The sequence below is a fragment of the Nyctibius grandis genome, chromosome 5 (assembly GCF_013368605.1).
Source record: "Nyctibius grandis isolate bNycGra1 chromosome 5, bNycGra1.pri, whole genome shotgun sequence".
Taxonomy (NCBI): Eukaryota; Metazoa; Chordata; class Aves; order Nyctibiiformes; family Nyctibiidae; genus Nyctibius; species Nyctibius grandis.
Window position 1 is genome coordinate 30,754,010 of NC_090662.1, and position 16,584 is coordinate 30,770,593.

Here is a 16,584-nt window from a genome sequence, read left to right on the forward strand (position 1 = left end):
TTCCTGAAGGCTACCCTGGAACAACAGATTTAGAAAGCTATTTGGTGGGAAAAAACCCTGAATCATTAAAGGAGAATACCATAACTTTTCCAAAAGCAAACATTAAAAAACAGGAGACAAAGAAGTAGGATTTATTTTGAAAGAAATTTAAACTATTCATATTTGTGGAAGTCAAGCTTAAATCACGCAGAACAACTTGTTGCATGAGTAGTGGAATTAATTTTCATTTATGTGATTTCAGTCTCTCAGCTTGACTCTCTTACGTTTAATAAAACGTGAACTTCAGCTGTAGGTTTTTCCACAATTAAACATTTTTAGTACATCTCCCTTCTGTGGATCCTCTGACAGCTTATAAGAGCTGAGCAATTCTGCAAGTGTCCCCTCAGTGGGGTAAGAATAGGTCCACTGTCCTTTGTTATTTTTTTTTTTTTTATTAATTGCTCTCATTTTTCATTTGGTTTAAACAGGACCAACAGGCTTAAAAGTCATTAGTAGGAAATAAGGAAATGGACAAACATGCATGCAAGCATATGCATCACAGTGGATTATTAAGCACTTTTCTCTCTGGAAACCAGACTAAGAAAAGGGGAAAATTCCTTTCTGCCATTGCAGATATCCCCGTATGTCTCAAAATATAGTCTAACAAATTACTTATGATTTCCATAGGGGTCAATTTTCATTTCATCATTTGACTCCCTGAAGAACAGCACAGAACCAAAGGAGCAGCCTGAGGGAAATAAATAAATAAACAAACCTAATGGTATAGTTTGTGAGTTAAATTTCTCCTGGAGTAGGGGAACGCAAAACTGTTGCTGAATCAATTTAACACAGTGTTGTATTAACCTGTAACTAAGGAGCAGGGAAGTGAAATATGCAGTAAAGTCTCTACACGTGCCTGACCTTTCCACCTGCTCTATAATTTCCTGCACAGCAACATGTGGAAGGATAGCGGACAAAAAAAAGGCCAGTACCCACTTCTTTTTCCCAGATCAGAGGAATTAAACCTTCTAGCTCTGTATTGTTGCTCTTTTAATATTTCAGAGTAGATTTGTAATGGTTATGATGAGCCTACTGACAGCTCACAACACACAAATCCCAGTGGTTCTTTGTTTAATACACCGTATTGTCTGTAAACTTCTACATCATAGATGAACTTTCATGCTTTATTTTGGTGTGAGTGGACTACTTATCTGTGGACACTGCCACTTGTCTTCCTTTCACAGCACATTTTATTAACTTTTTTATATTAAGTAAATTCACTTTTTATCTATGATGTTTGTTTTACAGGTAATTCATCTAATTTAAAGTATTTTCTTAGGGACTTCAGTTTAGCTTTGCCATTGAAATTAACATTTAATGTGTTTTACATTTTTGCAATAGAAATTAATCTGAATTATTAGTCCAGAACTGTAACCTGCACTCACCATATTTGAATGTTGGTATTCGAAACATCTGTGACTGCCACATTATCCCAGACAGCTACTGTGAGAGAGGATCTACATTTTTGTGTTGTGGAGATCCTGCACTAGTGAAAAAAAAGCACCATTTCAAGTCTATTTCAATAGACTAGACACATATACTGGTACTTCCCATGCTCCTACCTGTAAGGGTAAGGAAAGAAAGAAAAAAACCCCACCAAATAAAACCCCAACCCACAGAGATGTTGCAGAACCTGTTATGGGAAGACAGTCAAGGAGCAACCCACCTTGTAGACCCAGGAGACCTGTCCCTGCTTTATCTGATGCACGTACCTTACTTGCAGAGCACAGGCCAGAAAACATCACTTCCTCATGAGCTAATTTCTTTGAACACAGGTGATAAATAGTACAGAATATTCCTACTTTTCTTACACACCTAGAATACATAGAGATATTATGCCAATGAAAGTTTTATTGAAAAAGATTTCCTTCTATTCTTTTTAATGTTTGACGAAAGTAAGAATTCTATGAGCCCCATTCAAATGATGCAAATAATCTGTTAGTGCTGCTAGACAACAAATTCATGAGGTACTACTGCACCACCTCATCTAAACTCTCCAATATGAAAGTAAAGAAAATTCCATCCAGTTCATCATTTATTGTTTATATATATATTCTCTATATATGCAATATATACATATGTATGTATGCATATACACACACAGCCTTTTAAAGGCAAGCGTGTCTTTCAGAAAAGCATTCAGTTGAGAGCTAAAACAATCAGGAGGTGAGTAATCAAATGCTGCATTTGGCAGTTTGTTCTACGCATTACTATCTTCACAGTTACATTCAGGTAAGAAATTGGACACCAATTTTTTTTTGGCTTTAGATTTTAGCTCTTTCTGCATCTCTACGGCAGAATAAGAAAAGCTTCAGAACGCGGGAATTTGTGCCTGTGAAGATACCGGTACAGTGTGATGAAGTCACATCTCAGTCTTCTGCTGGATAAACTGAGTAGAATAAGCTCTGCAGTTCTCTCCTTTTAAAGCAATTTTATGCCTCTAAGTCATTTCTGTGGCTCTGTTCTGGACTATTTCTGTTTTTCAAAACACTAAGGTCAGAAAGCAGTGTTCTGAAACGGGTTTCCTAAGTACACACTCTTCCCTGCTTCCATTCACTGCACTGACCATTTAAAAATCAAAAGGTCACCATGAAAGGCCACAGCATTTCAACTGAAACCCATTGTTCAGTACCCTCTTCATCATGATCCTCAAGTCTTTTCAAAGTGTTCAAAATGAATCCTTTTTCTATGAAGTAAATTCAAAATAATTCCTTTCCCTCTCATAGTATGGAAAAACATTTTCTCAGAAGAGGTCCATCCTACCTGAGGTCCGTCCATCCAGATTGCTCTAAATAAGCACTTTGTAACAAGGTACGGATACAATTTACTGTTCCATCAACTATTGATTCACCTACAAATTCTGCTAGAAATGCAGATCATTGATAAAAATGCTGAACAGTGGCAGGCACAGTACCAATTTCCGCAGAACCTCTCTAAAATCACCCTTTTAACAGTGATTTCATTTGACAACTACTGTTTGAGACTTATCAGTTACTCGGTTTCAGTCTACATCATCTGCACATATTAAAGTATAATCTTGCAAATCGGGATGGCATACAAGTCCTAAGTTAAATGTGTTAAAAACGCAAGTATATTATGGCTAAACATTTTTACATGTTTTTATCAGCCAAACTTTTATTCTCATCAGTGAATAACAATCAAGAAGTATTTCCCATAAAACTATATTGACATGTATTAGTACTTTTTCCGTAATTTGTCATTATTTCCAGATCAATCTTCCAGTGATTTTCCCTGAGAATAAAATGAGCTTTCCCCAAATTATAATTACCATTTTTGAACGTGAAGAGTAGTAAGATAGCATCAACCTTCTGAAATGGAGTTTGTTTATGTTAAAACCCACTCTTGCCTAAGGTCTTAAAACCATCTTGTAAGGCTACCACAAAGTTGCAGGTAAGTTTAATAAGCAAAACAACACTCTTCAGTAGCAGGGGTTTTTTTTGCATAGATAAATACATATTAGGCATCAAAGAGGCAATAAACACCAATAGAACTGGAGAGGAAGCTTTAGTGAAAACCTGGAAGATGCTGGATTAGTAAATAGAGTGCTGAACAGAAATGGCAAGCTGAAAGCTGATGGAGCAAAAATACAGAAGTAACAAATGGAGATAAGGTTTAATGACACAGTAGATTAATTTTCTTTTTGTTTGCTAAGACAACACTTGCAGGTCTCCACCCTGGAAATTTTAAAAAGTATTCTACAAATCCCATGAAAAATCTTTCAAGTGTTCATGTAGGAGATCATAATGTTGATTCTTTAGACTGTTTCCTTTACAGAAGTTAAGGTGCAACTGAAATACTGTCAACTTTCTTGCCACGGAAATCCATGTATGTTATAGAAATGAGTACATTTATTATCTCAACACACCATCCAACACCTATGTTTCTCATTAGCAGAGAAAATCCCTTCACAAGTTGTTCCCTCAGACTTGTGATACTGTGAAATGAGAAGCATAGCTCTTACAGTCTACAATACCTGAAATGAATGTCATACTGAAGAAGACAGGTTGAAGAAACCGGACTGGATTTCTTTGGACTAGGTAAGAGAGAACTAGGCAGGAGTACACAAACTATATGAAAGGTTAATATATGAAAGGTTATGACAAGAGAACGGCGATTGTTCTACACATCCACTGGAAATAGAACACGGATACATCAGTCTTACTTGCAGAAACGAAAGTAAGATTAAATGGGATGTTAGAAAAAAGCTTTCTGTCTGTTAAGACTACTGTAGCACTAGTGCTGACTATCTCTAGAGTGTCCAGAATTCCTTTCATCAGAGGTTTCTGTCAAGACTACTGTAGCACTAGTGCTCACTATCTCTAGTGTGTCCAGAATTCCTTTCATCAGAGGTTTTCAAGAACATGTTTTCAGACACTGTTTCAGCTTAGACTGCTGAACTAGAAGTTCTCTAGAAGTTCCTTCTAACCACATGCTTCTGTGTTTCCACAATATTTCTATGTGCATTTTGGATTAATGTCTTTCAGTATTAGCCTTATTCATATGAATGATTCTGCAAAGTAATTTCCAGCAAAAGTTGGAAGTTAGTATTACTCAGAACCACAGTGTATTTTTGTCCTTTCCAAACAATGTGTGAGATATAAGTTCAGTATTATAGTCTTTTTTTCATTTATATGTACATATCCTACAAAAATATTACAGTTCTGCTTTCAGATGCTATAAAACATAATATGAGCTTTAGAAGGATGTGAACCATGTAAAAATATCATTTTGACACCAAAAAATACATTTTCACCACAGGTTTTTGCAACAAGACTTGCATATGCAATACATGGAACAATCTAAAAATCATTTTGATGCATTATGGATCACCTGCAAAAAAATAAATAAGTGAAGACATTCTCAATTTTGGTAAATATTTATAGAGCCAAACAATATGAACTATATGTAACAATCAAATTTCTAGTGAAAATGTGTGCAAGGAGGTTTATTTTGAAAGGAAAATTTCTACTCCCAGTGTCATACCCAATTAAATTCTCCAGGTAATGACCCCATTTGCATAGAGAGCTGAACCCACAAGTGGGAATTTTAATGGGCACACCACCTGAGTACACTAATTGAGAGTGACACTACTTGAACTAGTTTTGTGCTTACCCCACTGAAAATTCTACTCATATTATTTCTAATGTCAAGCTACAAGTCAAATTTCAAGATGATGGATTTGTTCTTTTTTAAGCATTGAATTTGAATAAAAGAAAGCTTTAATTCTGTTATGCATTGCATAGCTTTAACTAATCTGTAGTTCTGATTCTCACCATTGCTTCATTTTTTCAGTGATTGGAATTTAATTTTATTCATTAATTTGTGAATAACTAGATAGAAAATAATGCCATCAGCAGCTAAATTGCTTTTGGATTGCTGTTTAATGTACTTTTACCAGAATATGTGTTACAGTTAAGCTGGCATAATAGTTTACTAAAATGTAATTGTGTAAATATGTCTAATTATTCTTTCTGAAGAAGCAAGACTGAATATAAAATTTCAGCCATGGATACCTTAATTTTCTTAAACTTAACCCCATGAAAACTTGGTAGTTGCAAAGCAGATTACTCATACAGAGACAGCAGTTGTCAATGGTAGTGGAATCCTTGCGTTGTGTTTCCCTTTATCCTTCAAACGCTACTTGGAATGACCTTGAAGTTATTGTGCATTCTAAGCCACTGCTGTTAGTCTACATTAAATATGTAATCAAGGTGTCTCCTCCTCACATGAAGAAACAGGCAAATGGAGTTGCTTTTCCTAGGGAGGAAAGCAAACCCATGTTGTTTAATACATTTTTTTTTCCCAAGCATGTTATTACTAGTCTTCATTAACTGAAAGTAGCACAGAATCTAGAAGCTACCATATATATGCCACTGTAAAAGGTATTAATTTTAAAATAATGTACTGGTCTTATTCTTGGCAGTAGAACTATTTTGAAGATTGCCAGTTTGCAAGACCCTGCAGAGTCCATCTCGACAGAACTTTTATTTCTTTTTTTCAATAAGCAAGATACAACCAATCTATTTTGAACTTCATATATTCAAACATAAAACACTGTTGAGCTACAGTTACTTAGTTATCTTCCAAAGTTCCAAAGATATCACTTTCACAAGTCTATTCGACCAGGAGTTGCGTACAGCAGTGAACATAGAAAAGATGAAGAAACAATTTACAACATAAAATACATCTTGGTATTGTCCTAGACCTTCATAATAAAAGCCATTTCTGTTCTCTTTGAACAACAAAGATTACAAAAAAACAAAACCAAACAAACCACCTGTCACGGTTTAACCCCAGCAACTAAGCCCCACGCAGCCGCTCACTCACTCCCCTCCGGTGGGATGGGGGAGAGAATCGGAAGAGTAAAAGTAAGAAAACTCATGGGCTGAGATAAGGACAGTCTTAACAGGCAAAGCAAAAGCCACATGCACAAGCAAAGCAAACCAAGGAATTCATTCACTCCTTCCCATCGGCAGGCAGGTGTTCAGCCATCCCCAGGACAGCAGGGCTCATCACGCGTAATGGTCACTTGGGAAGACAAACTCCATCACTCCAAACATCCCCTCTTCCTTCTCCTTCCCCAGCTTTATATGCTGAGCATGACGCCATATGGTCTGTGATATCCCTTTGGTCAGTTGGGGTCAGCAGTCCCAGCTGTGTCCCCTCCCAACTTTGTGTGCACCCCCAGCCTACTCGCTGGTGGGGTGGTGTGAAGAGCAGAAAAGGCCTTGACTCTGTGTAAGCACTGCTCAGTAGTAACTAAAACATCCCTGTATTATCAACACTGTTTCACATAGAATCACAGAATGGTCAGGGTTGAAAGGGACCTCTGGAGACCATCTAGTCCAACCCCCACTAGCTTTATATTATTTGGACACTTAAATACGTATCCCATTGAAGCAAACAGATGGAGAAACTACTAGCACTTCTTCAAGAAGAATTCAGGAGCCTCGTTTCACCTACCCAATTTTGAAAACCTTATTCCCGAGTTACCTAAGTGGCATACCAGATTTTAAACTGTGGAACTGCCAAATAAATCTGCTCAGCCTTGCATACTTTGAGCAGGCTAAACCAATCTGAAATGCTGGTAATGAATGTTTGTAACAATGAAAGGATCCAGCACAAACCCAAAACACAGCCCCATACTAGCTACTATGAAGAAAATTAACTCTATCCCAGCCAAAACGAGCACATTCTAAAAAAAAACATATGGAATGCTTCATGAATTTGCATGTCATCCTTGCACAGGGGCCATGCTAATTTTTTCTGTATCGTTCCAATTTTAGTATATGTGCTGCCAAAGTAGCAGTGATAAAGCTAAAGAAACAAAGGTAGGCACTGTGGAAAAAGATTGTAATGTGAAACACATACAAGTTGGAGTACAGCATCTTCACAGTGTGGTCACTTTGTGCAACTTGGAGATGAGACAAATTGCAGAAGCCTACACCACTGATTGAAGAGGAATTGTATAGTGCTTGGGCACCAATTACATACCCTACTGAGATGATATGAAGAGCCTCAATTATAGTGGAGTATTTCATCAGTTAAAATAGTATATGCATATCAGAATAAAAATTAGTAAGATACTATTAAAGGTATAAAAAGTATTGTACAATCTTTCACCTAACATCCCATGTTTAGGAGTATTGAATGGTAATGTACTAACAATTGCTGTAAGACACACATCTAAAGAAAGAAAACAGGATTGCATGTAGTGTTCTACTAAATTAAGTTTTAAGTGAGGTGAACTGATATACTAAAAACCATACAGAGATTAAGATCACCTAATCAAACTCAACATCTGCCTGTTTTGCAGAATGGTAAACTCAGAGAAATTTCTCTTTCCAACTGTAGTAGAAACAGTCCATTATATTAAAGACTTCTAAAGAAGAGAAAGGCCATCCTTTTATGTCACCAGCACTAAGTCACTGGTAAATAGCATAACCAAGTGCTTATGAGGAGGTTGAATTTTGTACAAGAATCAATTTCACATTCGAGTATACTGAACACAGTGAACAAGTGCATCATGGAAGTGGGTGCAGGGTATTATTTTTATTTAACTTCTTTCAATATCCTGATGCTAAAATTCAGCTAAGGTCCCCCTGCTCTCTTTGGAAGTTAAAAGAACTGGCAGAAGGGTTAGAAGGCAGAAAAAAAAAGCAGGATTAATGCCTGTAGGACTCTAGAGCTACTACTGTCACCATCAACACTACCTGAAGTCTTCCAACAGCTGGTGTGCACACTCACATATAGACAGAGAGAGGGACAGAAAGAAGATATCAGGGAGATATTTCTCTAATCTTTAATTTAATTTGGGGGCTAAGACTAAGATTTCAGATATATCTGCTGTCTTTCAAAAAGTTATGAGGCTGCTGACAGAAGGAGCTTTACTGTGGAAATACATCAATACAATTGGCATTGCCCTCCTAGAACATACATCAAATACTGCAATAATGAAGACAATTTTTTTAAAACATGTGAGAACAGCTCAGAAAAACTTTTCATTCAGAAGATTACTTTATAAAAGCAATGATTCACCAAACTCAACAAACAGTTCTTAACACAAGTACTACAGTTCTAATAGTCAATATTCAATCCAAAAGCTCCCAGATGTTGATCGTGATCCCTCTTCATAGAAGCCATTTCTTTCTAGAAATGTTATGTATTATAGATACCAGCTAAAACACCTGTAATAAGTCTCAAATGGTGCTATATGTCTATGCTTTCATTAGTTCTCTTTAATGAACAATTATTTTCTAAGAGAAGTTTGGCACACAGTCTCAATGGCAAACTCCATGGTTCACATTCAAGTACAGAATTTCTGTCAGTTTTCACATATTACCTCTGTAACACCCAGAGGAGACATATTACAATTATTTTAGACCCTCTAAGAGACCACAGACACACACATGGTAGAACGTTCCATAGATTTAAAACGGACATAGAAAAATTAGTGCAAAAGACTGTAGACATGCAGTTTTTGCAGTTTTAAAGTAGCATAGGCATGTTCACACTTGGCTTAAGCCAACATGAAGAAAATCTTTGCTTAATCCACAGATGAAGTGGTCTACTCTATCTGTGTTTAAACTAACTGATTTTTAAAACATACCTTACTTGAAAATAGTGGTACTGTCTGTAAGCCTTCAATTTCGTAGGCCACAAAGTCCATTAGACCTTAATATGTCTACTGCAATACTATGAACCGACTACACTGTGTTCAACTTCTTTTTAGTAAACTGAAGACTGTTGCAGCAGATGTATTATAATAATTGTCATTTAGATCCAATTTAATCATTACTGGAATTCCACCTCATAAGTACAGTTACACTAAGGAATTAATTTGCCCTCTTAATGACAAACTTTTTTTACTGTTGGAGATTCATGCTAGCGCAGCTTCCAGTGGCTGATTTGGTTTAGCTCCACCTGTAAGACAACTCACTTACACTGGCTCACCCTCTGTGCAAACCACCGACAGGCCAAAGCCTTCAGGACGCATTATAACAGAAAAATCACAAATAAGACATGAAATTACCATTCAGAAGAGTAACAGTGCAAGACTAGAAGAAGAAGATATCCCAAAGTTTCAAAATAAAGTTCTTTATTTTAAAATAGTGTTTGAGAATAGCACATCCAGTTGATAGAAAATACAAATGGCATGTTACCATTTTTTCAAATGGGCCAGTTTGCAGAACTATATACTGAAACGCTGTACAAGTTCACAAGAAGTATTATAAAATAGACAGTTACGTTCTGATGGTTTAATTTTATTCAAACTATATTTTCACATTTGTCTCCTAACTCTGCTTGTTTTAATTACACAAGGTGCTTACAAGATTGCCTATAGTGAAAATTACAAAACAGAATTTAAGAATATAAATATAGAAAGGAATTCCTTAAACTACATACTAATATTCTCTGCTACAAAGATACATTTTACAAAAGTGCTAATATCTCTATGACCAACAGTAGCAGATTACATTTAAATGTCAAACAAATCACAAAATTTTTTTTTTTTCAATTGTCCACAATTCTTTGACACTTCTAATTACTATGAGGGTTAATAAACACTATTTTCACTTCCTAGTATTTCACAAATGAAGTGGGAAAAGAAATAATATATCTGCATATGTGTGTGTGTGCACGTGTGTGAGAGAGAGAGTCTGTACACATATGCGTATGCATAAACAAAGTTCTTGTAATTATTATTCGTATTTTAACAGTACTGAAAGTAAATGCTTAATAGAAAATCCATTTCCCAGGTTTTCATCATTTCAATAAATCAAAAAAACCTCTGAGATCCTGGAAGTAGAAACAAGGATTTGTGCAGAGCAAATTGTATAGATAAACTTTTAAATTGAAAAATGACTCCCTAGATTAGGATTTTCTTTTTTTTTTTAAACTGTATCATCCTGTGGTAAAAGCAATTTTTACTAACAACCAATATTCACTAAAAGCTTGATATGCAAATGTGCAGTTTCCCAAGCACAAAACTGGAACTGCTCCAGCAGGGCACAGAGGTCGGGGCAGGACAGAAGACTGGAACCCCTCTTCCCTGTCCCCAAAAGCACACTCAGACAAGAAACAGCCATAATTCACCTTTCCACAACCAGAAGGATACACAGAAGGGCAGTTCATGGTACTGCCTAGCCCCAGAGATCATGTCCCCACCACCACGGTGTCAACCATAGACCTACAATGGGTGAAGCACTGTCTAGACTTTTTCCAAGGTGCAGCAAGTCCCAGTGCTCACTGTGATGCCCCCAATTTCCCCAGAGGCATTATGCCTTACAAAGGCAAAATGCCTCCAGGCACTGCCACTCAACCAAGGCACCTCTTCCCCCTTCCCAGTATGGTTCAGACTTTTAGGAGTCATAATTGAGCCCCATGGGCCTGATTCTGAGCTCAGGGAATTTATCAGTTTAACTATATGATTCCTTATTAGTCTGCCTATTACCATAATATCTTTGTGCTCTCTAGCTGGAGCTAAACCAATGGAAAATTCTGACATTAATGGAAATGCACCTCGTTTATGCAACACAGATCTGAATTTGGCCCAATGTATGGAAAAAAAAAAAACATTTTAAGAATCAATTCTTGTAGTAACTATTAAAAAACAGATAAGAAACCCTCTGAGTAAATCTGCACATTGCATCAGAGTACACCACAATATTGCAGATGTTAAGGCAAAACGCAACACTTCCCAGCTCCCTAGTATAGTTGAGGATTCGGCTATGTTACCTTCAGTGATAACTTGCAGTAGTAGGCACTACTAGTCAGTGTCCACAGGGAGAAGCTTTGGTTAATATCAAACCATTTGTTGACTTAGCTTCATACTCCTGTGGTTTTTAGTTTGTCACATTTGTATAAATTGAATTCACTACAGTGGAAAGAGACATTTATGGTCAATTCACTCAACAGAAATATGCTATTGGCTCTTGATGACTTATAACAAGGCCTAAATTTACAAGATCCAACAATCTACAATTGGGAAATCTGGAGTGTAGGTAGGAAAGGTAAGTATGTGAGATCAAGATGTGTAGGTGGTTTAGACAGAAAAGTTAATGAGCTACAGACATGGAGGGGAGAAACTAGCAGATGGTAAAGCAAATGGGTACCATTATTCCCTAAATCTGGGAATGTCATAAACCTCTTCATGCATTGGATCAAATTCATTTCATAATTACAATGACAAAGAGAGATATTTCTCAGAAAACCTTAACAGTATAATAGGGAAAAAGTCGCCCACCAGATCCTAACTGTATTTTTCAAACATTTTAAATCACAATCCTTTTATTTTTAAAGGATATAATACATTTTTAAAATGTTCTTTGTTTTTTACACAGTTATTTAAAAATAACACTTAAAACTTATCTGAGAATAAACATTTTTGCATTTGCTTTTTGCATTCAATGACATAATTCCTTCACCAAGTCAGTTTTAATCTGGTCTTTACATCCTGTTTAAATTCTGTCATCCTCTGTGGATCTTTCTCACACAGTGAAGAAACAAATACTAAGTTAGGTGATACTGGCTCTAAAGCCACAAACACTGACAAGGCCACTTAATGTGAAGGTTTAGATCCTGGAGTTAACTTCTGATAATTTTCCTTTTATAGCCAAATTATGAAGATTTGTTAGTCTATTACTTAGTCTGTTAGTCTAAGGATTTATTTCATGTCTACACAGATTTCCAAAGTCTCTTTCTAAAAAGAAGCATTTCAAGTAATATTAGTACTGAAGTAAATATAAGTTCTCTATTCTGTCTTGATTGATAACAACAAAATCTTGGTACTCTAGTCCATGGCAAAACTTACATTGACTTTAGTTTGCCAGATCTTCCCATAGTATCAATATTGACAATGGAAAATACAAGGAATCTCTCTCAAACCAATGAGATATTCAAAACAAAAGAAATACTGCTAATGTGACCACTGTAGCAAAACTAACAGTAGATTCCTGATGCTGACTTTTGAATTAAGTTTAAAACAATAGAGCAAAGTTGCTTTCAATGCAGAGATTGAAATAAAGAATTTGCTTTTCAGAATGCCTGTAAAGGCATGTTATGCATGGAGGCATTAGAGCATTTAAACATTAAAGTAGGTAAAGGCAAATACTTAAGGCTTTGCCCTGTAGCCTCTTCTCTGACCAAAACCTGTCACTTAATTCAAATGGCAATTTTGCCCTCACACAGCCTGTGGTATCAGGCCTATAATTCTGTTTCAATAAAGTCTTCCATTTGCAAAGCCAAAAGGAAGCTGGAATGTAGCTTGAGTTTCACATACAAAACTATACAATTTGTGTTAGAATACAGATTTGAGGATTGCTTCTAAAAAAAATATTTATACATAGGGAATTAACAGTGCAATACCAGTTGGTTGTGTGAAAATCTTACCTTGTATTTCTTCAAATGTATTTAAAGAAAAGCTCTCCAGTTTTATAGAGAATAAAATAAAAAGGGATAAATATTTCAGGATGGGAAGCAGATCCCACAGCATTCCATGCAGATCTCCAAGCAATCTGAAGATTCACAACATGCGTCCATTATGCCACAGTCCATATCACACGGGCAGTTACAGTCATCTCCCATCTCGTCCCCACAGCAACAGCAGCAGGCTTCCGATGTGCAGATGCCACAGGATGCTTGTCCCAGAACAATGTTACAGAGGGTGAGAAATTCACAGAACAAGCAAGCCAGGATACAGTGAACACAGCAATCTTCATACGTACCAGTTCAGTAGCATGTCATATATGAACAAGCAAAACAAACAAAAAAATAAAAGGAAAGAAAAAGAACAAATCATTAATATGTTATTCTAAATCCAGATATATCACAATGTCAAATAAGTCGCTGAAAGACAATGATTCAGAATAGACATAATCTAACACCACAGAGAATGTTTCCCATCTTCCCATCTTCAAGGTCACTTTCACAGTCTAACTCGTCTCCAACTCAGCATTGGTTTTGGCACAAGTTTCTTTTCCCCATTTCGCTTCATGCAAATCCCAAGTACTAAACATCCGCTTAGATCCATTTCTCCAGTCATTTATTATGTAAAATATCCATATCTAATATCTTCAGTCATAACTTCTTCCAGCAGGCCCATAACTGATTTAAAAAAAAAAAAAATCAGCTTATGAAGGAAACTAAAACTATTTCCAGCCTCTCCCAGGGCATCTTGCCCTTCTGAAACTTCTTTGTTTGGCTTGACAGTTATGAAGAAAAATAAGGGACTTGCCATATCATTTTTGCTTTCTTTATAGTTTTATGCACACTTTAAAACCAGTGTAACAGCATGTTATACGTATTTCTGTACTTTAAACAATATATAAAATGTTCAGTCAAAACACAGATTTTTCTATTGCTTTTCTACACCAATCTCTTGGCAATCCTTTTAATGTACTACTTTAATCTTCAATAGAGTTCATAACTACACCTGAACATCAATATCCATCTATCTAAGTATTGCTAAATTACATGAAGTAATTGAGGCAGTGTCCCATGAACTGTCAGCAAAAAAATGGCACCCAAAGAGTAAATATATGAAATAGCTTCAAACAATTGATACATCCATGAGTCATAACAGGCAATCACAAAGACTGGAACTAAACATGCACCAGTGAAAAGGAGACCACAGAAGTGAGGGATACACTCAGTTGTTTTTACTTTCTTCCCATAGCAAGCACATAACTTGTATAAAGCATGTAATTCGGAAGAGGCAGTGGAAAGAAAGAAAATGAAAACTTAAAAATACAGGAAATGTTCATGCTAGAAAATATTGTTCTTTCCTAGCCTCAGCTTTCATTCTTCTTTTTATTGCTTGCAAGCCTTGAACTCCTTTAGCCACAAATAGCTGAAGATTGGGAAAATGTTCTGGGGAAAATAATCCTGCACCATCTCATCCTTTCCCTGTCCCTACAGTCTATCACAGGTATCTGCTACAAGAGGCCAGTAGGAAAGATAGGATATTGAGCTGTCTGGGCATTTGGTCTGACCATCTACAGACGTTATGTTCTTACAGTTCACAGGCTGGAGACTGTTATCATAGGAGAAAGACTGCAATTACTTGCAACAGTAATACAACTGCCAGACCTCCTAAGCTTATTTATAATGGCAAAAATGGTGGAGTAACCATGGCAAGTATCTTGATTGATTCAAAGTACCTCTAACATTGCAGAAACTTTGACTGCAGGATACTGTAGAGATGACTTTACATGAGCAAGTACAAATACTTAGAGCAATGCAGTGACAGAGGCTCAGATTTGCAAAATCTGTCCCAAGAAGCAAAGTAACTACCTGAGCTCTTAGCCCGCGCGAAACATCACACTGCTCAGGATTGATTTTTCCTACTTGCTACACTACTTAGATCCAAACTTAGCATGGGAATACCTGTACTGCAATGTGGTCACAGTCATAACATACATAATGAACACTTATGCCCAAAACAAAAAATGGAAATATTAGGAAAAGCAAGAAGGAAAAAAAAAACACCACTAACCTCAAAAACTCCCTACTACTGTGCAGGAAGCAAAACTGAGAGGAAACCACAGGTAAGACTGAGCTGTTTTTAAAGGAAGTTGTTGCTTGTATTGAAAGGTTGCTTTTCCCAAAGAAATACTGTCGCTAAATAAATGACTTTCGTAGAAAACCCAGAAGATACGTGAAATAAAGCTGAGGAGTATCAGTTCACTGAAGAGGACCAAAGCCAGGCCAACAGCGATTAATTAGCTGGTTGTCATGGAGATGGTGTTAAATTTGTTCAGGTACAATCTCCTTTCAGATTTTCTTCTAATATGAAGGAAAAAGATAAAGACGCCAAGAGTTCTATCTAACAAGACTTCATATTTTGAGGAACTGAGGTTTTCACTATTTTGCATCTTTAAAACACAGATGAAAGAAGTTAATACCACAACAAATTTTGTTCTACAAATGTTTTTTTAAACAAAACATCATAATAAAACTTCATGTGTATCAGTATTAAAAATAAGATGCTCAAATAAGTCTTGCCTGCTTTATGCAGGAGTATGTAAAATTGCTGAGAGAAATAAACATTTACAGAAATTATAATACACATATTTATTGATGGACATGAGAGAGTTCATGGATTAAACAAAACGGACTGAACTCAGAAAGCATGTTCTGAACCCACAAGAGAACTCCTCCCTTCTAATCAAAAAAAACACTAAACCAATACTTACAAGGAGACATTGTGTTGATTTAAATAAAGGTATTTCAAAGGTAAAAGTTATCAAAAATGGTCCAAGACACAGAAGGAAATTTTTATTTTCTTCTCCCCAGACTGCAAAACTAATTTTCCATTTAGAAAATCTTTATATAATGATTTTACTTAACCCTCACAAACACTTCACAGAGATATCCTTTACTGCTCTCTCCATTTTTTCAATGATTCATTTGTACAATGAACATAAACTTCGATCCACATTTCAAGGACAAACCTGAAATAATCATGCCTTTATATTCTTCATGTTATTGACTTTTAATAGCTATCTAGGTAGCAATTATTTAACACATGACAAGGCATGCTGTTACTTAACCCTACCTAACTTGCTCAATTCAGTATCATGACTCTAAAGGTCTGTAATACATTTGGACAAAACGGGTGGAAGAATAATTTCTTCCATGTATGACCCCTACTTCTTAGCTTCTTATCTACAGATGTTATTATAAGGAAAAGGAAAAGATACAGTCACAGTGGTTTTTTGTAATAATAACGAATCTACATGCTACACAAAACTTACACATCCTTCTCTAGTATCCATATTCCTACTGCAACCTGTCAGTTCCATACATAGAAAAAAATTATACAGCTAAAACCCACTTCCTTTGGTTGCTGTTGCAGGGTGTCATGATCAGTTGAACCCAGCAACAAAGAAGACGCTATATAAAACTCACTCCAAAAGAGATGACCTCAGGTTTTTCTTTACCATGTTGGAGACCACTAAAATATATTTCACTGCTGGCACAAGACTCCCTAATAATACTTTCCTGCTTTCAAGACCAAAGATA

At 36.2% G+C, this 16,584-nt stretch overlaps 1 protein-coding gene and 1 non-coding gene across 4 annotated transcripts in view; both read right to left on the minus strand.

Annotated features, from left to right (window-relative positions):
* Window positions 1–7,263: 7,263 nt before the first annotated feature.
* Window positions 7,264–7,369, minus strand: LOC137664483 (U6 spliceosomal RNA). Its single transcript, XR_011048331.1, has one exon. It is a non-coding gene; the product is annotated as a U6 spliceosomal RNA (small nuclear RNA).
* Window positions 7,370–9,678: 2,309 nt separating this feature from the next.
* The window catches only part of MDFIC (MyoD family inhibitor domain containing), a 65,823-nt gene continuing 58,917 nt past the window's right edge, over window positions 9,679–16,584 (minus strand). For all 3 annotated transcript variants that reach the window (XM_068401952.1, XM_068401951.1, XM_068401953.1), the window contains exon 5: window positions 9,679–13,274. In XM_068401952.1, the coding sequence (XP_068258053.1) occupies window positions 13,027–13,274 (248 nt within the window). In that variant the 3' untranslated portion in view covers window positions 9,679–13,026. The remainder of the gene's footprint in view (window positions 13,275–16,584) is intronic.